General features: G+C 39.9%; 1 protein-coding gene across 2 annotated transcripts in view; it reads right to left on the bottom strand.

Annotated features, from left to right (window-relative positions):
• The window catches only part of Znf451 (zinc finger protein 451), a 72,378-nt gene that overhangs the window by 11,974 nt on the left and 40,973 nt on the right, over positions 1-19,431 (bottom strand). The window contains exons 11-15 of one of the 2 annotated variants that reach the window (XM_040729623.1): positions 17,779-17,919; positions 15,390-15,520; positions 14,388-14,574; positions 9,078-9,143; positions 1,831-1,911 (exon numbers count right to left, since the gene is read on the bottom strand). In XM_040729623.1, coding sequence (XP_040585557.1) covers positions 1,859-1,911; positions 9,078-9,143; positions 14,388-14,574; positions 15,390-15,520; positions 17,779-17,919 — 578 coding nt within the window. In that variant the 3' untranslated portion in view covers positions 1,831-1,858. Of the gene's footprint in view, positions 1-1,830; positions 1,912-3,175; positions 3,656-9,077; positions 9,144-14,387; positions 14,575-15,389; positions 15,521-17,778; positions 17,920-19,431 lie in introns of those variants that run through there. The other variant, XM_005075418.4, reaches the window with a different exon arrangement.

Here is a 19,431-nt window from a genome sequence, read left to right on the forward strand (position 1 = left end):
TTTTTTTTTTTTTTTTGCATGGTTCAATTCCCTCGCCTTCTTTGAATCTTCCCTTAAGTTCACTTACCAGTGCAATTTTTCCTGACCACAGTTACAAATATCAAGCCTGAGCTAGGCGGAATGGGTGCTCATCTGTAATCCCAGGCTGAGGCAGGAGGACCTGGATTGGAGGCTAACCTAGGCTACACAGCAAGATGCTGGTTCAAAACAAGAAGTAAATCTAGGGCTGGAGAGAGCTAAGTGGTAGAGAGTGTTTGCCTAGCATGTATGCTGCTCCAAGTTTGATGATTCCCAGTACTACAACCCAGCCTGAATCCTGCACCATTCTCCTCCTCCCTTCTGTATTTACATTATCCCCAATAGGTGCAGTTTTATCTATCTGCTCATTTGTTACCCATACTATTCATATAGCCCACTCTCCATGTCACATCTCATGTACGTCAAGCAGTTGCTGTCATTAGTCCACAATATTTTGTGAACAAAGGGATTAACAATAAAATGAAAAAAATTGTTATCAGTATTAGATATACTTGAGATAATAATCTACAACTTTATTATTAATGATTCCTGTCTAAATTCAAATTATGAAGCAGTTTTATAATGTTTTAAAATCATTTAGTGAGTAATGATATTAAAGCATTAAAGAACATTGTTACCTCTTCCTAAGAGGTTTGGCTATTGTCTATTACAGCCCAGGAATGCTGTATGAGCTGCTGGGAGTGAATCCCTGATCTTGGGCATGCTAGACAACCACTGAGCCACACTTAACACAAAAGCTCCCTAATAGACTCTCAGTATACACTGTGCTTGGATGAGGAATTTCTGGCAAAGAAATGGAAATGTTTCTTCTTGTTCCAGATCTGCTTAGCTACTTTCAAGGTTGTTTTTCTTACTGTTTAGCAAGCTTCTGCAAATGTGTTTGGGATCAACATGAGGACTACCTCTTATAGCCTTGCTGGGCACTTTAACATAAAATGTCAAAGCAGCTGCATAGTGACACCTTCTTGAAAACAAAAACAAAAGAAAAATAAAGCACAGTCTGGTTGATTTTGCAATATAAATACCAAATTCTCAAGCTACAATATCTAAGCAGGGCTAAGGCTGCATTTGTTTAAGTCTGAGAAGCTGTTTTACTCTGCCTGTCTAACACACCTGATTGGTCTAATAAAGAGCTGAATGGCCAATAGAAAGGCAGGAGCAAGGATAGGCGGGGATGGCAGGCAGAGAGGATGAAAGACCCTGGCCCAGTTTAAACAGGCAGCTGAGGCTTATGGAGAATTCCGTTCCCCCACAGCTACATAGTCATTGCCTATCAGAAGGGAGCTCAGTCCCAAGGACACAGGCTGTCGGGTATCTGCAGGTGGCCGGATGGCCAGCTCAGCAGGATTGAGCAAACACAGAGACCAATTGTTCCTCAGATAGGGCCAAGGCCAAGACTTGAGTTCCAAGAAAAACCTCAATTGCCCGCGCTCTGAGCCCTAGACTCATTTAAATTGCCCAATCAGGGTCCTGTTACTAGGCTTCTCGCTTCTGTACTGCGCTTTTTGCTATAAAAGAACCCCTGAGTCCCCAGCTCGGCGCGCTCAGTTCCCCGAGACTGAGACGCCCGGGTACCCGTGTGTTACCAATAAAGCCTCTTGCTGTTGCATCCAAGCTCGTGGTCTCGTTGTTCCTTGGGTTCGGGTCTCCCTTCCGTGAAAGTATCCCTATTGGGGTCTTTCAAGGATAAATAGCTAAGAATAACAAGCCTCCATGTGTGATTTATTTTGGGGCTGGGTGGCAGACAAAGAACAAAAAAGAGTGACACACCCCCAGGATCCTGACACTCACAAAGTAGAAGTGATAGGTGAAGGTCGTTCTAGGTGTTCACTAGCTCCTCCAGGGCAGCTTCAAGGAAAATGGTTAAACATTCTGAAAAACAAACAAAAACCAAAAGCAAGAAGAATGTAGGCAGAGAGGAGGAGAACTGCTTTTATAGTAGCACCTGGTTTTGAAGCTCTGCCCTATGAACCCAGGAAAGGATCAAGACACGTACTCAGCTCAAAGGGGACATTAAAAAAAAAAGATTTCTAGCATGGATTGAAAACACAGAAATTCTATTTCATATTAAACTAGCCAGTATTCAAGCCACATCTTTCTGTCTTAACCAAAAAGAAAAATGTCTTACTTAGAAATTTGTGCTTTAGTCTTTTGAGGCCAGATCTCACCACAGGGTGGTCCTACTGCCTCAGACTTCTGAGTGTTGGAATCACTGATGTGACCAGCTAGAGAAATTTGTTTGTTTTGTTGTTTTTCAAGACAGCGTCTCACTATGTAGCTCTGGTGGTCCTGGAACTCACTGTGTAGACTAGGTTGGCCTCAAAAGTACTGGGACTAAAGGCATGTGCTGCTATGCCCAGAAAAAGAAGTATTTTTACTATTGACAAATTATGATTCAAAAAAATTTGTGTGTGATATTTCTGCCCAAATAACATGAAGCATATATATCAAGATAATATGAGATTCTTATTCTTCCACTGATAAAAGGTTTTTACTCACAATAGAGCTTCAACACCTAAAAACTAAATATGTCATACCAGATGATGTAACTCAATGAATAACTAAAGACACTTAATATGAAACTGAATTTTTTAAGATCGAAGGATTATTCCTCAGTATACTAGACCTTCAAGCATATATACAAAAAAAATCAGAAAACCTTATTTTATTTTGATTTTTTGAGACAGGGATTCTCTGTGTAGTTTTGTAGACCAGGCTGGCTTTGAACTCACAGAGATCCACCCCACCTGCCTCTGCCTCTGGAGTGCTGTGATTAAAGGCATGGGTCACCAACACCCAGCCAGAAAACTTTTAAAAATAGATTTGCATGATTATATAAAAGACTAATATTAAAAAAGTATAATTCTATGTATATACTTTGATATTTGAAGTTATACAAAAGGCTAAAATGGATAGAAAAGGTTTCATTTTAATTGTTTTAAAGATGGTTTTATTGTAGCAATGTGTAGCTCTAACTAGAGCAAGCATACACCTGCATGACAGCACATAGAACCTTGCTGGCTTTAATCTGTTTCCATAATCAATTTCCATTACCCATTTCTAGTAATCATAAGCAATGATCTCAAAGTATATTATACATCGGGGTCACACAACACATAGAATTTCTGGAAAGAACTGAGTCATGGCACCTTTTATTTATATTCATTTTCATTCCTAAAAAAATAAACTAGAGACATTTTTACAGTACAAATAAACTAAAGATATAATGCTACAGGGAAACCATACAACAGTCAAGAGCTTTACACCCATTTCTCCTTTGAAACAATCATTTAACCTAAATGCATGAATTCTAAGTTAGCTGGAAAAATGTGACACCCATTATTAGAATATGATTCGTGTTTGCATTGGTATGTTTTCAGTTCCTTTCGTTCAGTTTTACCCAATAGAACAAAATACAAAGTAAATACAAGATTCCGAACATAGGAAAGAATAAAACATGTTTTTAGATACATTTATCCTAGTAGATTTCTGGTCTCCTTTAGAAAACAAAGAATTCATTTTCCTGAGTCTCTTCAAGGCCACTTGATGTTGTGTGGTAATAACTTTAGTTACATTTCCTCAAGACTTCTTCTAATAGCTTCTTCTAACTCCACATCTGCATTAAAAAACAGAATTTTAAAACAGAGCAGGCAACTCAACATGTGCTTCTGCTGGTGAGTTTTATTAACACATTTCTTTCCAAGAAGCAGGGTGTGGGTGGATGAATATACAATGCAATGGAGTTCCTTGACAAAATCTGAGTATCTTGAAATAAGAGAATCTGGATATGACCCCAAGTCACCTTTATACATGCACTTAGTGTGCCAAGGGGCATGTAAGTTGTTTCTGTTCAGAGATGTAGAAACTCAGCAGACTTTAGTAGCACAGTGATCATGTCTTTATTTCCTGAAAGGTTCAGGATGACACATTTAAGAAATGGAACAGTGGATTGTTTGGGGTGCTTAGGAGGCACTTGCCAAGCCTGATGTAACTTTAAGGAAACAGAATCCAAATGTGGCCGCACAAGCCTTTAACTCCAGCACTCGAGAGACAGAGGCAGGTGGAGCTCTGTGAGACCAGCAACACTGGCTACAGTGAGACCCATTCACCTGGGAGGAAGAGCTGGTAAAAACAGGCAGATCACTGAGTTTAGGGCTCGCCTGGTTTTAAGATCCTCTCTCAAAAACACAAGAAAGGAGGAGGTGAAACAAGGGGAAAAAGGAAGGAGGGAGGGCGACAGAAACAACAAGGTAATACTATTAAATGGCTGTTAAATTTACTTTCTAGCCGGGCAGTGGTGGCCCATGCACGCCTTGCATACCATATGCCAGGAACAAGAATATAGTATGGATAGGACAAGATTCAGTGGCTAATATTCCTGTAACATAAGCATGAGGCTGTGAGTTTGGATCCCCAAAACACAAATAAAGTTTAAGCATGATGCTGCGAGCTTTGTAGCCCCAGCACTGGAACAGCAGAGACAGAATGACAGTGCAGCCAAAATAGCAAGCTCAGTTCAACTTCAGTGACATACCCTGTCTCAAAAACAAAACAAAAAAAACCAACCAACCAAACAAGAAAATCCAACCAAACAAAAAGGAGAAAACACCACCACTACCGCCACCAACAAAACAGAAGTGGAGTGTTAACCCCTGGCTTCCATACATGCACACATGAGTACACACACGCAATACACACAGCGAATACACCAGTGAACAGGCAAGTATCACTAGCTCCAGGTCTTTCTCTATGCTCCCACTGAGAATGAGACTGAAATCCAGAAGGATGGGATTAGGAGTCAACGCATCAGTTTTTAATAACTTCTCACCAACATCTTTCCCCATCTGGACTTCCATGCACAGGTACAGGTGGCACCTGTAAGACTTTTCCTGAAAGGGGAGCTCTGGTTTGTTGTCTGCTATTTAGAATACTAAAAGCAAGCCTTCACCATGCATTGAGTTATAGCTATACTCCAGGGGTAGTAAGATACCCTAAGATGAACCCAAAGAAGTGAGTTAAACACAAGAAAAGCTATGGCACTTAGCAAAATACAGATACTAAACTTTGATATAAGCTTACAGTAATTAAGAGTTGATATTACTGATACAGAGTAAAAGAAGAGCTGAGCCGCCTCAGACATAGAACTATACATATATGGGTACCTGATTACAACACAGGCTAAACTAGGAAAATATGCTCTTTTCAGTAAATGGAGGTCAATCAACTAATAGGCTATACAGGAAAATGGAGATGTATCCCTATCTTAAGGAATATACAAAAACAATTTACTGATATACTATATATAGCTTATTGTATCAGCAAAAAAAGGGATGTATATTAATGATGTGAGGATAATTCCTAAGATTATGGAAAAGGTCTTAATGTATGGTGCACATACATATTCATACATACAATAGATCAAAAAAAGTAAAACAACAAACAAAACAAGATAGACCACATGGCACCATTGAATGTCAAAAAAGGTGAATCAAAGTCAGAGTGGGAGAAAATATCTGCCACACACCAAAACTAGTGCCCAGAAAAAAATCTTTAGCCCTAAGTATCAAATTGATCCAATAGAAAAAGATGTTTGAAAGGGCATCAGGTATCTAGTTAGCAAATATTACTCATGAGAGGTAGGGATGGTGTGTCTAGGAAGCACACTACAAAATAATCATACACACTATTAGTGATCAAAAAAGTAAATTAACCCAAAAAGGTGGGGGGAAAATCCTCATAAAAAATGCCAGTACACAAGTATTTTACTAAGATTAAAAGGACTGAGTGACCCAGGTGTGATGGTTCACACCAGACACCCCACTCAGGAGACTGAGGCAGGATTGCCACAGGCTCAAAATTGGCCTGGATTACATAATAAATTCCAAGCTTGCCTAGACTACAGTGTGAGACTCTGTCTCAAAAAAAAAAATCACTTCCATGATCAATAGTGAGGCTGTCTTATTATACATAATTAGTAACAACTGACACAACCACATTGGAAAACGTTCTAGTAATATGTCAAGTTCAACCTTAGCAATTCCCGTCCTAGGTATATATTCTCAGAAATAAGAGATATACACTGAGAATTATGTATGGCATGAGAAAAAACACAGCTGAATCACTTCCATCAAAATATACAAAGAAATATGTCTACTCAACAAGCAATCATTTAATGCTCAACACCATGCTAAGTTCTGATGGAGGAAAGAAATAAACATGATCTTAACTTATCAGGGAGCTCAGCAGAGGTGAGAGTGTGGACAGAATTACTTCAAGGGTACTTGGTGTTAGTATCCATGCATCTGTACTGGCCTGTCCTTGGGGTTCTGACAGGATTCACCCTAGGCTGCAGCCACTAAGAGCACCACCTGTGCATATTCATTGTTCCCTTTTAGAAGGGCCTTGCCCACCTCCCATCCTCCTTTCTCTCACCCCTTCTCTCTGTCTATTCCTCTCCCCCCCCCTCTCTTTCTCTCACTCTCTGCCCTTTTCCTCTGTATTGCTGCGCCTGTCCTGGAGGCTGGTCACCCCCTCCCCTTTCCTCTTTTTATTATCCCTTTTCCTAATAAAAACCCTCTCAGCTTGAACCCTGTTGCATGGCAGCTTTCTCCCACGCCCAGCTTTTCTTAAATTACAACACTTAGTACAGTACAGTCACAGCCTTCTCAGATAGTAGCTACAGCCATAGCTTTAAAGAAATTCAGCTGTGCATAGTGTAAACCTGTAATCTTAGTTATAGAGAGGCTGAGGCAGGAGGATTATGAGTTCAAGGTTGCCTAAACAGTATACAAACATCTCAGCAAAATAAAACAAAACCAGACAACTAACTAGAAATGACATCTGAGCTACTCATTGTGTAGAGGAGAATGGAGGGAGGTTATATCCCTTCCTTTGCAGAGATAGATAAACTGTGGACCGAACGCTGTCATCATAGGAGGCACCACCACACTTCCACAGCCCTTGTGTGTTCTAGGAATGGACTTCATGCTGCCACTTCAAATGTAGTAAACAGTTTAAGGCATCTTCTTTTGGATTCTCTCATTTGTTAGGTTTTTGAAAGAGGGTCTCATGTAACCCACATGATCTTCCAAATCACTAGATAGCCAAGGATGGTCTCAAATGTCTGGTTCTCCTGTCTGTTTACCTGACGAGAGATTGTGAGCACGTACCACAGACCTGGTCTTCTGCGGCACAGTGGACAAGAACTTTACCAACTGACCTATGTTCACAGCATGTTATTTGGAATTTTTAACAGTAATTCTTTCCCCAAACTAAGAACCATAAAAACATTCAATCTATAAAATACATTGCCAAAGTAACAAAATGGGGGAGGTTCTAAAACATACTTACTTGCACACAATGCAGAACTACCAGGTTAGCCTGAAGCCCACAAAACTGAAGAATCTCAATATGTAGGTAGTTAACATTTACAATTTTGACTGGTATTTTCCTGGAATTAGTCTTGGGTTTTTGCAAAAAGGTTGCAAAAAATCTGAATTCCTCTCAATGATGTTTATCTTTCAGTGGTCCTGGCAAGCATCTTGGCAGTACTTTCTGTTTAAACTCAACTGAAGTCTTTTCCCTGACTAACTCATCATTATGTAAATGCTAAAGACAGACTTAGGCCTTAAAGATCATGTTGGGAAAACTTGTTGGGCAAGCCATTTGCTTCTAATCAGGTTGTAGATTTTCTGCCAACTTTGTTAGCCTGTGACTTGGCTAAAAGAGAAAAAAGACCACAGTTCCAGTTTATTAAAAAAAAAAAAATCAATTCCACCGCCAAACTCAAATTCCCAAACTCCTCCAGTATACAGCTATAGTAGACTCTTGAGACCAATGAAACCCTTGGGAAATAAACCAACTGGGCTGTTTCACCTGTGTTTTAGCCACATTTCCTTGCCTGCCTTCCAGCCTCAGGGCTCCCTGATACTATTAATTAATGTGATGTAAGTGAACACTGTTTTCCTTTCATTAACAGCTATCACAATACTTTCAACTTCATCAGCGCAAGCTGAAGTGTTTTCTAAGATCTACTTACTAGTCTTTCTTAATTATTATTTGTTTGTTTGATTTTTTTTTGTTTTGTTTTTCGAGACAGGGTTTCTCTGTGGCTTTGATGGCTGTCATGGAACTCGCTCTATAGACCAGTCTGGCCTCGAACTCACAGAGATCCACCTGCCTCTGCCTCCTGAGTGCTGGGATTAAAGGTGTGCCACCAACACCCGGCTCTCTCCTGATTATTTTAAAAAAAAAGTCGCCGGGTGGTGGTGGTGCACACCTTTAATCCCAGCACTCGGGAGGCAGAGGCAGGTGGATCTCTGTGAGTTTGAGGCCAGGCTGGACCGACAGCCTCCAAAACAATACAGAGAAACCCTGTCTTGTAAAACCAAAAAAAAAAAGTCTATGGTTAGACAAGGAATGACATAATGTCAAGTCACACACACAGCTGCCTAGCCTATGGAAGGAAAGAGCTTTTCACTGAAGGAAGAAAAGTATGCTTCTATGCTGGTTTGAATGAAACTGGCCCTCATAGTACCATAGGGAGTAGCACTATTAGGAAGTGTAGCCGTTGGAGAAGTATATCACTGGTGGGTGGGCTTTGAGGTCTCAGATGTTCAAGTCAGGCCCAGTGTTTTACTCTCTTCCCCGTAGCCTGCCAGCCTGGACATAGAACTTTCAGCTACCTCTCTAGTACCATGTCCCTCCATGCTCTCTGCCATGAGGACAATGGGTTAAAACCTCTGAACTGTAAGCCAGCCCCAATTCAATGCTTAACTTTACAGGAATTGCCATTGTCATGGTGTCTCTTCACAGCACTCAAAGCCCCAACTAAGACAGTTCTCAACACTTCATTCGCAAACTAGGCATTGGACTGGAATTGGCCAAATGGCCATGCTCTGGTCTAGGTTTACTTTCCAGTCACCTTATGTAAGGAGAAAATCTTTTAAAAGAGGGACTATGGAGACAGTGAAGGCATAAGAAATTACAGACAAGGACGAGACAACACACACACAAGTGTGGGAGGGATGAGCGCTTACCCTCTGTGGATCTGAGCTCCTCTACTGGAGTGCCTTTTACACCAGTGCCGTCATCACTGTCACATTCTGCAAGAGATAAATGCAAATACATTTCTGAAAAACTGTCCTACATTTCATAGTCTCAAATAGTGTCTCTCTTTTCCTTTATGTTGTCATTAGACTAAAAAATAAAAAATAAAAATCAGAATTTCACTCTGTAGTCAAGGCTGGCTTCAAATTTACAACAATTCTCCTGCCCGAGGTGTGCACCACTCTGCTTGCCAAACAATAGTACTTTTTTTTTTTTTAAAACAATTATGTTTGTTTTCTTCGAGACAGGGTTTCTCTGTGTTGTTTTGGAGGCTGCCAAGGAACTCGCTCGGTAGACCAGGCTGGTCTCAAACTCACAGAGATCCACCTGCCTCTGCCTCCCGAGTAACAATAGTATTTTCAAAGGATTTTCTCATACCAAGGTTATTCATTACTACCCCCACTGCTAGCCCTGCAGGGATTGTTGTTATTGCTTACCAAGTAATATTAAAAACTGATGAAGTCTCCTATATTTTCAAATCATAGGTACTCTTTATAAAATAATAAAATCTTTATTATCTTTATAAAAATAATAAATAATAAAAAATCTTAAATGACAATGGCACCACATGGCACAAACTCATCTAATGTCATACAGGCTTTCATAATGAGCCTCAAGTTTCTATAAACGGCCATGATTAACCAGCTATTAGAAAAATCACTTCTGGGCCGGGCGGTGATGGCGCACGCCTTTAATCCCAGCACTCGGGAGGCAGAGGCAGGCGGATCTCTGTGAGTTCGAGGCTGGGCTGGACCGATAGCCTCCAAAACAATACAGAGAAACCCTGCCTCGTAAAAACCAAAAAAAAGAAAAATCACTTCTGATATGATCAGTGTCCTCATTATTTATTTGACTAATCACTTCTAATCAAAATTTAAATGGACATATATTAATGTATTAATATACAATTATCTGTAAGAAGACCTGCCCATAAATAACATGAATATATGACAGGGATTGAATCACAGTCAAAATAACTAAATACAAGTAGTACTTGCTTCTGCAAAAATAGAGAAAAACACTAAAAAATGTTCACAGGTGTTTATGACTAAAACTTAATTTTTTGTATTTTATTACATGCTTTTATTGCAGAAATTTTTCTATTTAAGTAAAATGCTTCAAATATTTCAAAAAGAAAAAAATCTAAATGCACAGTGGCCATAGGCAGGTAATTTAAACTTTCTAAATCCCTGCTACCTGCCCCTAAAGTGGAGATATGTAAGCCAATACAAAAAAAAAAAAGGGACTGAAAAACATCAGTTATTTAAATGTATCTAAACTTGTTAAATGTTTAAACAAGCTGATTATATAAAAAAGCTAGCATACTGGTTATAACAGTATAATCTCAATAAAAGCCAGCTTACTGAAGACTTAGGTGACAAGTATGTTCCTCTCTGAAACATGAAAGCCTCAACAAGAGATTTCTGAATAAAATGTAAAAGGATTAATAATCAGCTTATGTGGTACCTCTGATTAGGACTACTAGGAAAAACTGACTGAAATATTCTTCTAAGTTTTTTTTTACTGTTGGAGCAAGGGTCTCAATAGGCCAGTGTTGAATTTAAAATCTCTGGGTTATAAAGTTACACGTGTGTACTGCCACTCCAGGATTCCTGGCACCTTTTAAGAAGGTATGCAATAGAAAACAGAACTGATGAAAGACCACCAAAGGGTCACTCAGGACAAGCTGCTATAGATTTTTCATGTCTCAATAAGGATTTTTTGTTTGTTTGTTTGTTTTTACAAGACAGGGTTTCTCTGTATTGTTTTGGAGGCTATCGGTCCAGCCCGGCCTCGAACTCACAGAGATCCGCCTGCCTCTGCCTCCCGAGTGCTGGGATTAAAGGTGTGTGTAACTGATTTTCAGAGCCCTGGAAGAAAAAGCTACTGGTTAAAACTACCTGCCTCCCCACCCTGCACACAGAAAATGACTTAGGGCCAAGTGACTGGACATTGATACATGGAACCAGCAACTCCAAATAGCTCTATTTGTTTTGTTTGTTTGTTTTAAGTTTTTTGGGTTTCTTTCTCTCTCTCTTTTGCCCCGAGACAGCATTTCTCTGTGTAACAGTCCTGGCTGTCCTTGAAACTCACTTTATAGAACAGGCTGGCCTTGAACTCACACAGATCTGCCTGCCTCTGTTTCTCAAGTGCAGGGATTAACCACCGCCTGGTTATTTCTTTCTTTCTTTCTTTCTTTCTTTCTTTCTTTTTTTTTTTTACTATTTTACAATTTTTTTTACTAAGCTAAATATTCCCTGAAAACTTTCCAATTAACTGGAAAGCTAAGAACAGCTAAATTTTCCAAGTAGAAGATGCCATGCATCTCTGAGCCTCATGCCACTATTCAAATGGCCGTTTCTGATTATACAGGACTCTCCCTTCTAACAAATACTGCATTCGACCTTGGCAATGTTAAATTTCTGAGAACAAGACTCAAACAGCTGTCGTGAGAGAACTGCCTGCTGTGTTATCTACAGAATAAGCTGTCGCATGGCTGGAGCTGGAGTTAACTGCCAAGAGTGTCTGCTGGCATGCACAAGGTTAGTTTCAAGTCCCAGCAACACTAACAGAAAGCAAAAGCGCTTCTGCTGTATCCTAAAAATGAGTGTTCTGCTTGCTGGTTAGGGTCTCGTATGGAGACAAACCCAAAGCTTTTATGTAATACTATCCATTCACTTTTCAGAGAAAGCTTTCAACAGATTCTCAAAAACCTCTAGTGAATCCCCCATCCCAAAATACAGTCTTAAGAAAACTGCCAAGAAATCTAAAGACAGGAACACCCTGCCGCAGCAGCTAGCAATTGCCCAGGGTAGGACTTCATGCCTACTTCCCCTTTCCAAGTCGGGGGCTTGGGCTAGCTTGAGTTTATTCCAAGTCCCACGTATATGTCACACAGCCGTGAGCTCCCATGTGCAGCTGCCCTGCTGTGTTTGGAAGACAGTTTCCTTCCAGGCACCCACCACCTCTGGTTCGGACACTCTTCCCACCCCCTGATCTGCAATGATCCTTGTCACTTTTATTACTTTGGAAACACAGTGGCTAGGAATAGTTCTTTTTTTCTGGCAGGCCTAAAAAACATAGTCTGATTCTCTGAACATCTAAAGTGCTTTCTATACAGTGTTAGGCATATTCATACAACTCACCAATGCTTATAACCTGACAGATATAAAAATAAGGTTCAGAAAAAGTGGAGTAACCTGTCTGAGATCACTCAGCTAAGAAGCTACAAAGTTAGCCACCAATCAAACCCATGCCCTTCCTTATTCAGGGCACAATCTTTACATTTCACAAAGTTCCTCCCAAAGTAGTAAGTAAAAAGAAATTCTGAGTATAGAAATATGGGAAAGGACCATGGAAGCATGAGAACATTTGTGAGGCACACACTACAGTCGCCGGGAAACTGCTTCTTACCTCCAACCCAGGAACCCCCCCACAGACCTTCTCAAACACAGTACCCACTGCAAACCACAGCAACACAGGCAGTTCTACAGCAGGTCTCACATCCTAAATTCCCTAAGAAACAGTCCCCACACCATAGCACCAGACAAGAAAGATGAGGTTGCTGCAGTGTGGAAAGGCACAGATGGAGTCTACTAAGGATAGGAGTAATGACAGACAGGAACAGGGGTTTTGTTTGTTTGTTTATACTTGTTCTTTTTAAAGAAGTCCTAGATAGAAAAATTAAGTGGATGAAAATAAAAATTAGAGAATAGAAAGATAATATTCAGAACTAAGGTATGGTCTAAATATGGAAGGACTCATTTTTCTTTTTAATCTTGCATCAATCCTGTGACTTTTTGTGACTACATTAGCCAAAGTTAATTCTCTCTAATGACTCAGCTCCTCTACGGGCTGGATTGCAGTCATAAGCCACCACACCAGCTTCGTTACTGTTTCAAAAGGTATGGCAGAATGCTAAGCATGGTGCACATGCCTTTAGTTCCTGCATTTCTGAGGTGAAGGCAAGAGGATCTGGAGCTCACATCAATCTGGGTCACGGATACATTTCAACCCCTTCTCCCCCACACAAAAAAAGAGTTAAATAAAATCATAATTTGTAGGGTCAACTGATCCACTGTGATTGCAGATTACAGTAACATTCTTCATTATGAGTTTTAAATAAAAATATAGTTTCAAATATATTAAAAGGAAATAGCTAGAAAAAGAGTTGGAAAATGCTAAACTATACAAGAACACTCCTGAGAAGTGGCCAGTTTTCACTGAGGCAATTCACCTAAATCTTCAAATCCTTTTTCATTTTGTTTAATTTGAGATACGTCTCACTAGGGCCCTCCCCCACCCCCTTGTTATTTTCAGAAACAGGGTCTCACTTTGCAGCCCAAGCTGTCCTGGAACTCAACAGCTATCCTCCTGCTTCAGCCTCTCAATTGCTAGAATCACCATAGCTGTCTATTAAAACATTAAAATATCATTCTTGTATTCTCTTCATAATTACATCATAAATTAGGAAAAACAAAAGAACAAAGGAATTCCTATAACTACTTTCTTTTTAAAATACTGGGTGGTGAACTGAACGTCAGTATTCTTAACCACAAACTCCCAAAGGTGAACAGGGAAGCACCAATCACAGCAGCAAGTGGGAGCTACCCACTGTACCCAAGGACTTACAGGCTCATCAGCACTTCATTGTGCCACGGTCAACCTCCCAAGTAGTCTAACTTTTCTTCTACGTATTGCTTTAGTTTTTTTTTTTTGTTGTTGTTGTCTTATTTAACACCTCATTTTCTGACAAAATTGGATGCATTCAGATGGCAGACTATACATTCTAAAATCTGAAGAAAATTTGTAATCTCAGAAACAGCAAAGATATGAATTCTAAGCTTTCCTATGTTTTAAGACATGAATATATATTTTATACAAGTGGATTTTGATTTTTATCTAGTAGAATAAAAAGGGCTGTGTAAAATTTCTGTGAATTATCTTTACTCTACTAAAGAATGACAATAATGCCAGAATTAGGAGTTTAAGGCTAGCCTCTGCTACATCAGCATGTACCAGACAGAAGTTTGAGGCTAGCCTGAGCTATGAGATCCTGCTCAAAACAAACAAGCAAACAGGAAAGTAAGTACACAAGAAGGGATAAAGAAGACATGTATGAAAGCACAAAGGTTTAGGAAGCAGACAGCAGTTCACTAGCAGACAGCAGTTTATTGGTTTCTCTCAGCAGTGAAATCTCCTCCTCTTGGGTGGTTTGCACTGTGATGGCAGCTGCATACCTTTGGTAGTATCAGATATGCTATTTAACAAGGCACACATCATGTCTCCTTCTAAGTGGTGAGGGTTTAGTATATGAGCCGGCCTCTGAGTCTTCTTAAATTGATTCTCTAGCTCCAGAAAGCCTTGGTCTCCCGAGAGGATGGTGAAGGGAATTTGCTTGGGCAGTTGTTCATCTAGTCGGCCAGCCTAAGGTGGAACAAACGGCACGGATTCTTAGAAATCTGCAAGTTTCAAATCAAGTAAAATCTATTTCACAATGAGCACACACCTAAGAAAGTATGTTAGAATCATTTCCTAGCCAGCCTTCATAAATGATATGATATATATTTAATCAAATATAAGATGTCAATAATACAAGATAACCTGTGTGTGTACTATTAAGGAAAAACAAACAGTCAAACTACGAAGGGTTAACTGTATGACAGAGGGACCTAAAAGGCCACCGATCCAAGAAGGTGGCAAAGAAACCCTCACAGGGAAGATGTACTACAGGTGAGCTGTGTGGTTCAATCAAAGGAAGAAGGAATTGCTTGAGGTTAAAAGAGCAAATGACGTATCTGCAAAAGCATCCACTCACATTACATGAGTGGCACATAACATTCGAGCAGAGGACTTACTATAAAGTGAGTCCTGGCTCAGGAGTCTCGATGGTAAACTGACAAGAGGCAGACGTAAATGCAAAGTGCATTTGGACTACAGTGATTGGTTGGTACAGTGCTTCTCAGTTTCAGATATTAGATATGAAAGTATATTAGTGCACAAGAACAGTGTCATCTCAACTATTTATTCCATAAATAACTCTACAGATGAAGATCTCCTAGAGGACTGACATAAGCAGTAATCAAGTATGTGGTGGGCCCTTGCTAGGCCATACAGCAGCAAGCAGACCTGATGCAGAAAGTTTCATAAAACCCACACTGAATAATGAACTATGCTGCCATTCCAGTTCCAGTGGGGAGAAATCCCAAAGGGATCCTGCATTTAATAAAATACCCACTTACATGCATACATATGGCAAAATCAGCAGCATCTTTTCTTTTACTACAGCGAGGATGAAGAAAGAAGCATCCAATCCTGTTCAAGTAATTATAGACCTTACAGCTGAGTGGGGGCTTCCAATTGGTATTTCCTCCTATTTTTAGAAAAAAATATAAATGATAGTCAAGCAGGGAAAGAGACGTCTGACAACCTTTTCAAGGTAAAATATAGCCTATAAATACTTTTTCCTTAAAATTACTAAATGACAATGTGAGGAAAATGGCCCAAAGATGTAACTCAGTTATTAAAGTGTGTCCTGGGATGCACAAAGCCTTTGGTCTGACCTCCTGCACCACACAAACCAGGCCTGGTGGTACATACTCAAGTAGGGTAGAGGCATGACAACCTGGAGTTCGAGGAAAGCCTCAGCTACAAAGCTTGTTTGAGCCCAGTCTGAAGCTACATGAGATGCTATCAGTCCCACCAGAGGCATCACCATCGTGTTGCTTTACAGACTTGGGAATGGAGACCGACTCCTTTAATCTACTTACATATATACAAGTTCATGGGGAAGGGAATGGAGAGATGTCTCAGTGGTTAAGAGCACTGGCTGTTCTTCGAGAGGTCTGGTCTTTGATTCCCAGCACCCACAGGTATCTCACAACTGTCTATAACTCCAGTTTCAGGATGAGCACTAGCAGGTAATACACAGGCATACATACAGACAAAATGCCCATACACATAAAAAATAACTTTTCTTAAGTTCACATGGATAGTGAACAGAGTAAAAAAAATGTTAACAGAATGGTATCATTCTACATAAATTCAAAATTTGGTCTTACAGGTATGCCAAAATCAGTTGATAAAAAACCATGCATGTAAAGCTTTCTGTTTATAACCCCAGGTTAGTGGTACTCTCATTGCTCTCAATCTTCCTCAGAGAGGCTTCTCTTGTGTGGGCTCAAGTTAAATCAGAGACTCATGACTAGTTAGTTAAAGTCCTGAGATAATCGATGGTTGAATGATCAGTTACATCTTTGTAACCCCCGCCAATGCCCAGAAAACACAATGGAAAAGGAAGCAGGAAGAATGTAAGAGCCAGTGGCTGGAGGGGTGCTCTGAACCACTGCCTTCTGGACATGCCATGGACCTCAACTGAGAACTCACAGCAGCTGTGAGGTCCTACCCCACAGGGGTGGGGGAGCAACATTCCATAAGAACTGGTGAGGAGCTCCCAGTTGCTGTAGACAGAGTTATTGGCTTGAGTGGCATAGTCACTGTTAAAGCTGCCCATGCTCGACTAAAGAATCTCATGAAAGCAAAAACGCAGACTTGAGAAGAGAAGGAGCACATTTTACCAAGCAGGGTAGTAGAAGTGACAAGGAGGTGAAAATGAAATCTATATAAACGAAATTAACAACAATTTTTAAAAATTAAAAAAGTGAGGTAACCAGCAGAGCTAGACTTAATAAAACACTAGACTGGCTAATTTATCCAGATCAGTACGTTTCTATCTTTAATCCGTATCTTAGTATGCCATTTCCCCTGAAAAACGAACTGTATCACACACTCACTACACTAAATCCGAGAATTTCTTCATAAACAGCAACAGTGAACTGGAAGGCAACGGTGGCGTGTTGGAAACAACAGACCACAGTTCAAAAGATAACTCTGCTTTCTAGCGCTACTGTAACAAAACGCAAGCTTCGCAGACTGCTTCCTTGAATTTTGGCTTTTTGTTTTAAAGATTTATTTCTTATGTGCATTGAAGTTTTGCCTTCATGCATATTTGCGAGAGGGTGTCAGATTCTCTGAAATCAGGGTTACAGACAGTTGTGAGCTACCATGTGGGTGCTGGGAATTAAACACAGGTCCTCTGGAAAAGCAGTCAGTGCTCTTAACAGCCGAGTCATCTCTCCAGTTTTAGAATTTTGTTTTTAAGCTAGTGTTATGATTTTATACAATACTCTCAGCCTGCTTTCTCGTACTTTAAAGGTCTGACACATTACAGGTGTTGAATGAATCCTTCTTTAATATGTATCAAAAGATACATAAATTCTGGGTTAACAGAGCTAATGCTTTCCATAGAAATATGTTAACAAAAACAAAAATCTAGGGCCAGCATCCAGATAGCTATGTGGGTAAAGATGCTTGCCACCAAGACTGATGACCTAAGATTGATCCCTGGAACTCACATACTGTATGAAGGGAACAGATTACCACAATCTGTCCTCTGACCTCTATACAATTATAAAGGAAAATAAATGTGAACAAGTAATCTAGCAGAGTAATGCACAGTAATAATACTCAAAACTATGTTTCATGTTCTATTCAGGAAGGCTCAAAGGGCCCTTTATAAAGGAATCACTTTCTCAGAAGAGGTGCCTCTAACACTTTCCTTCTTAACCATACCTTGAAAGCCCCAAATAAACGTCCCTTGATTAAGGTGCCCAGGTAGATGACCAAAAAAGTTCGACCAGTTATCAAAATCTACAAAGACGATATGAGTCATGGTTCGCAGGTAGTCCACATCTGGAAGCTCAACTTCCTCCTCTAAGAACACACAAAAAGAAAATATAACATGAATTCAGTAAGAATGCTCCATAAATATTCTATTCCTCAAGTCTAGAAGACATTAGAGGTCCAATGTGCACAAATTGTTCCTATTATTCATCTCTTCTGAAACCTTTGCATGGAGTCCAAATCTGTATACACTCAAACGAGGTAAAACTTAAAAGACATTTCACACCTGATCATATATCCTTCCTAAACTCTCCCTTTGACTGTAAGGCCTTTGTGTTTTTGTTTTGTTTTGAGACAGGATCTCATTTAGTTCAGAATGGACTCAAACTCACTCTGCTATTAAGGCCTTCACTTCCCAAGTGCTAAAAGACTACAGGTATGCACTACCACAACTGGCTAGGGCTTTTTTTTAAAGAAGTCATTTGTGATATAAATTAATTTTTTTTGTTGAAGATAGTTATTTTTAACAAATTAATGTACTAAGTCAATTAGAATTCCAAATTTTAAGAATAAAATTTCCCTATCCATAAATATTCAATTTACAAGAAAAGATTCATTAACTTATATCAAAACAGAAACACACAAAAACAATCTAGTAGAATAATACACTACATAGTAATATTAAATTATATCCTAATGTTCCATCTAGAAAGGATCAGAGGAACTTTTAAAATGAATGAAGTAGAAGCACAAATTGGGTGGCACACATCTTCAACCCAGCACTCTTGAGGCAAGAAGGAAGATCAAGGTTTGAAGGCAGCCTGGGTGACACAATAAAACCCTACAAACATGATTTTCAAGGTTATTTACCAAGAATGCTCTTGGCACAAGAATTTGCTTTTCTCAATCTAGACTGACTTATTAGTAGCTCTCTGCCTTGATGATTAAACATTCATGAGAGCACAAGGCAACTTCAAAGCCTGATCGCACAGGAATGAGAAACAGGTACTGGTTGCATCTTGGTTCTCTTTTGGCTTCTTTCATCTCCTGTTCTCCACTTCTTAGCCTACCTCCCTTTCAGGCTTTCCATCTTGACAAGGTATTCATGCAAACCTTGAATAGTTTTAAATGAGTACTTTCTAATAGGCCTAACAGAGGCCTCTCTTCAGTGTATCACTTCCAAATCATGCTCTAGTTCTAGCTCTTAGAAATCTTAGACTTAGATGCTACAGTCATCTTCTGTCCAACACAGACAAACACACATTTCCCCCAACACAATGAGAAGGCCAAAGGAAAAAGCACAAGAAAAGATAAATGGTGCGGCCACTGTTTCACTTTTTGGGAACTCCACACATGCTCCCAGCCAACTCTGAGCCAAGGCCCCGAGTGGCCATGTATCCCCAGGGAGGCTGAAGCAAGGTGCTCTACCCTAGACAATGAATGTCTTAGAGTCCAGCAGGTGCCGTAGCATGGGCAAGAACTAAGGGGCTCCTTTGTTTCTCAGCTGAAACCAGGAGTTTCTAGGGACACAGGCCCATTGCACTGGCCTTTCCTTACTACAGAGGTCTTAAGCCATGTGGACAGATTGTGACAAACGTTAAA

This window comes from Mesocricetus auratus, unplaced genomic scaffold (assembly GCF_017639785.1).
Source record: "Mesocricetus auratus isolate SY011 unplaced genomic scaffold, BCM_Maur_2.0 Super-Scaffold_100021, whole genome shotgun sequence".
NCBI lineage: Eukaryota > Metazoa > Chordata > Mammalia > Rodentia > Cricetidae > Mesocricetus > Mesocricetus auratus.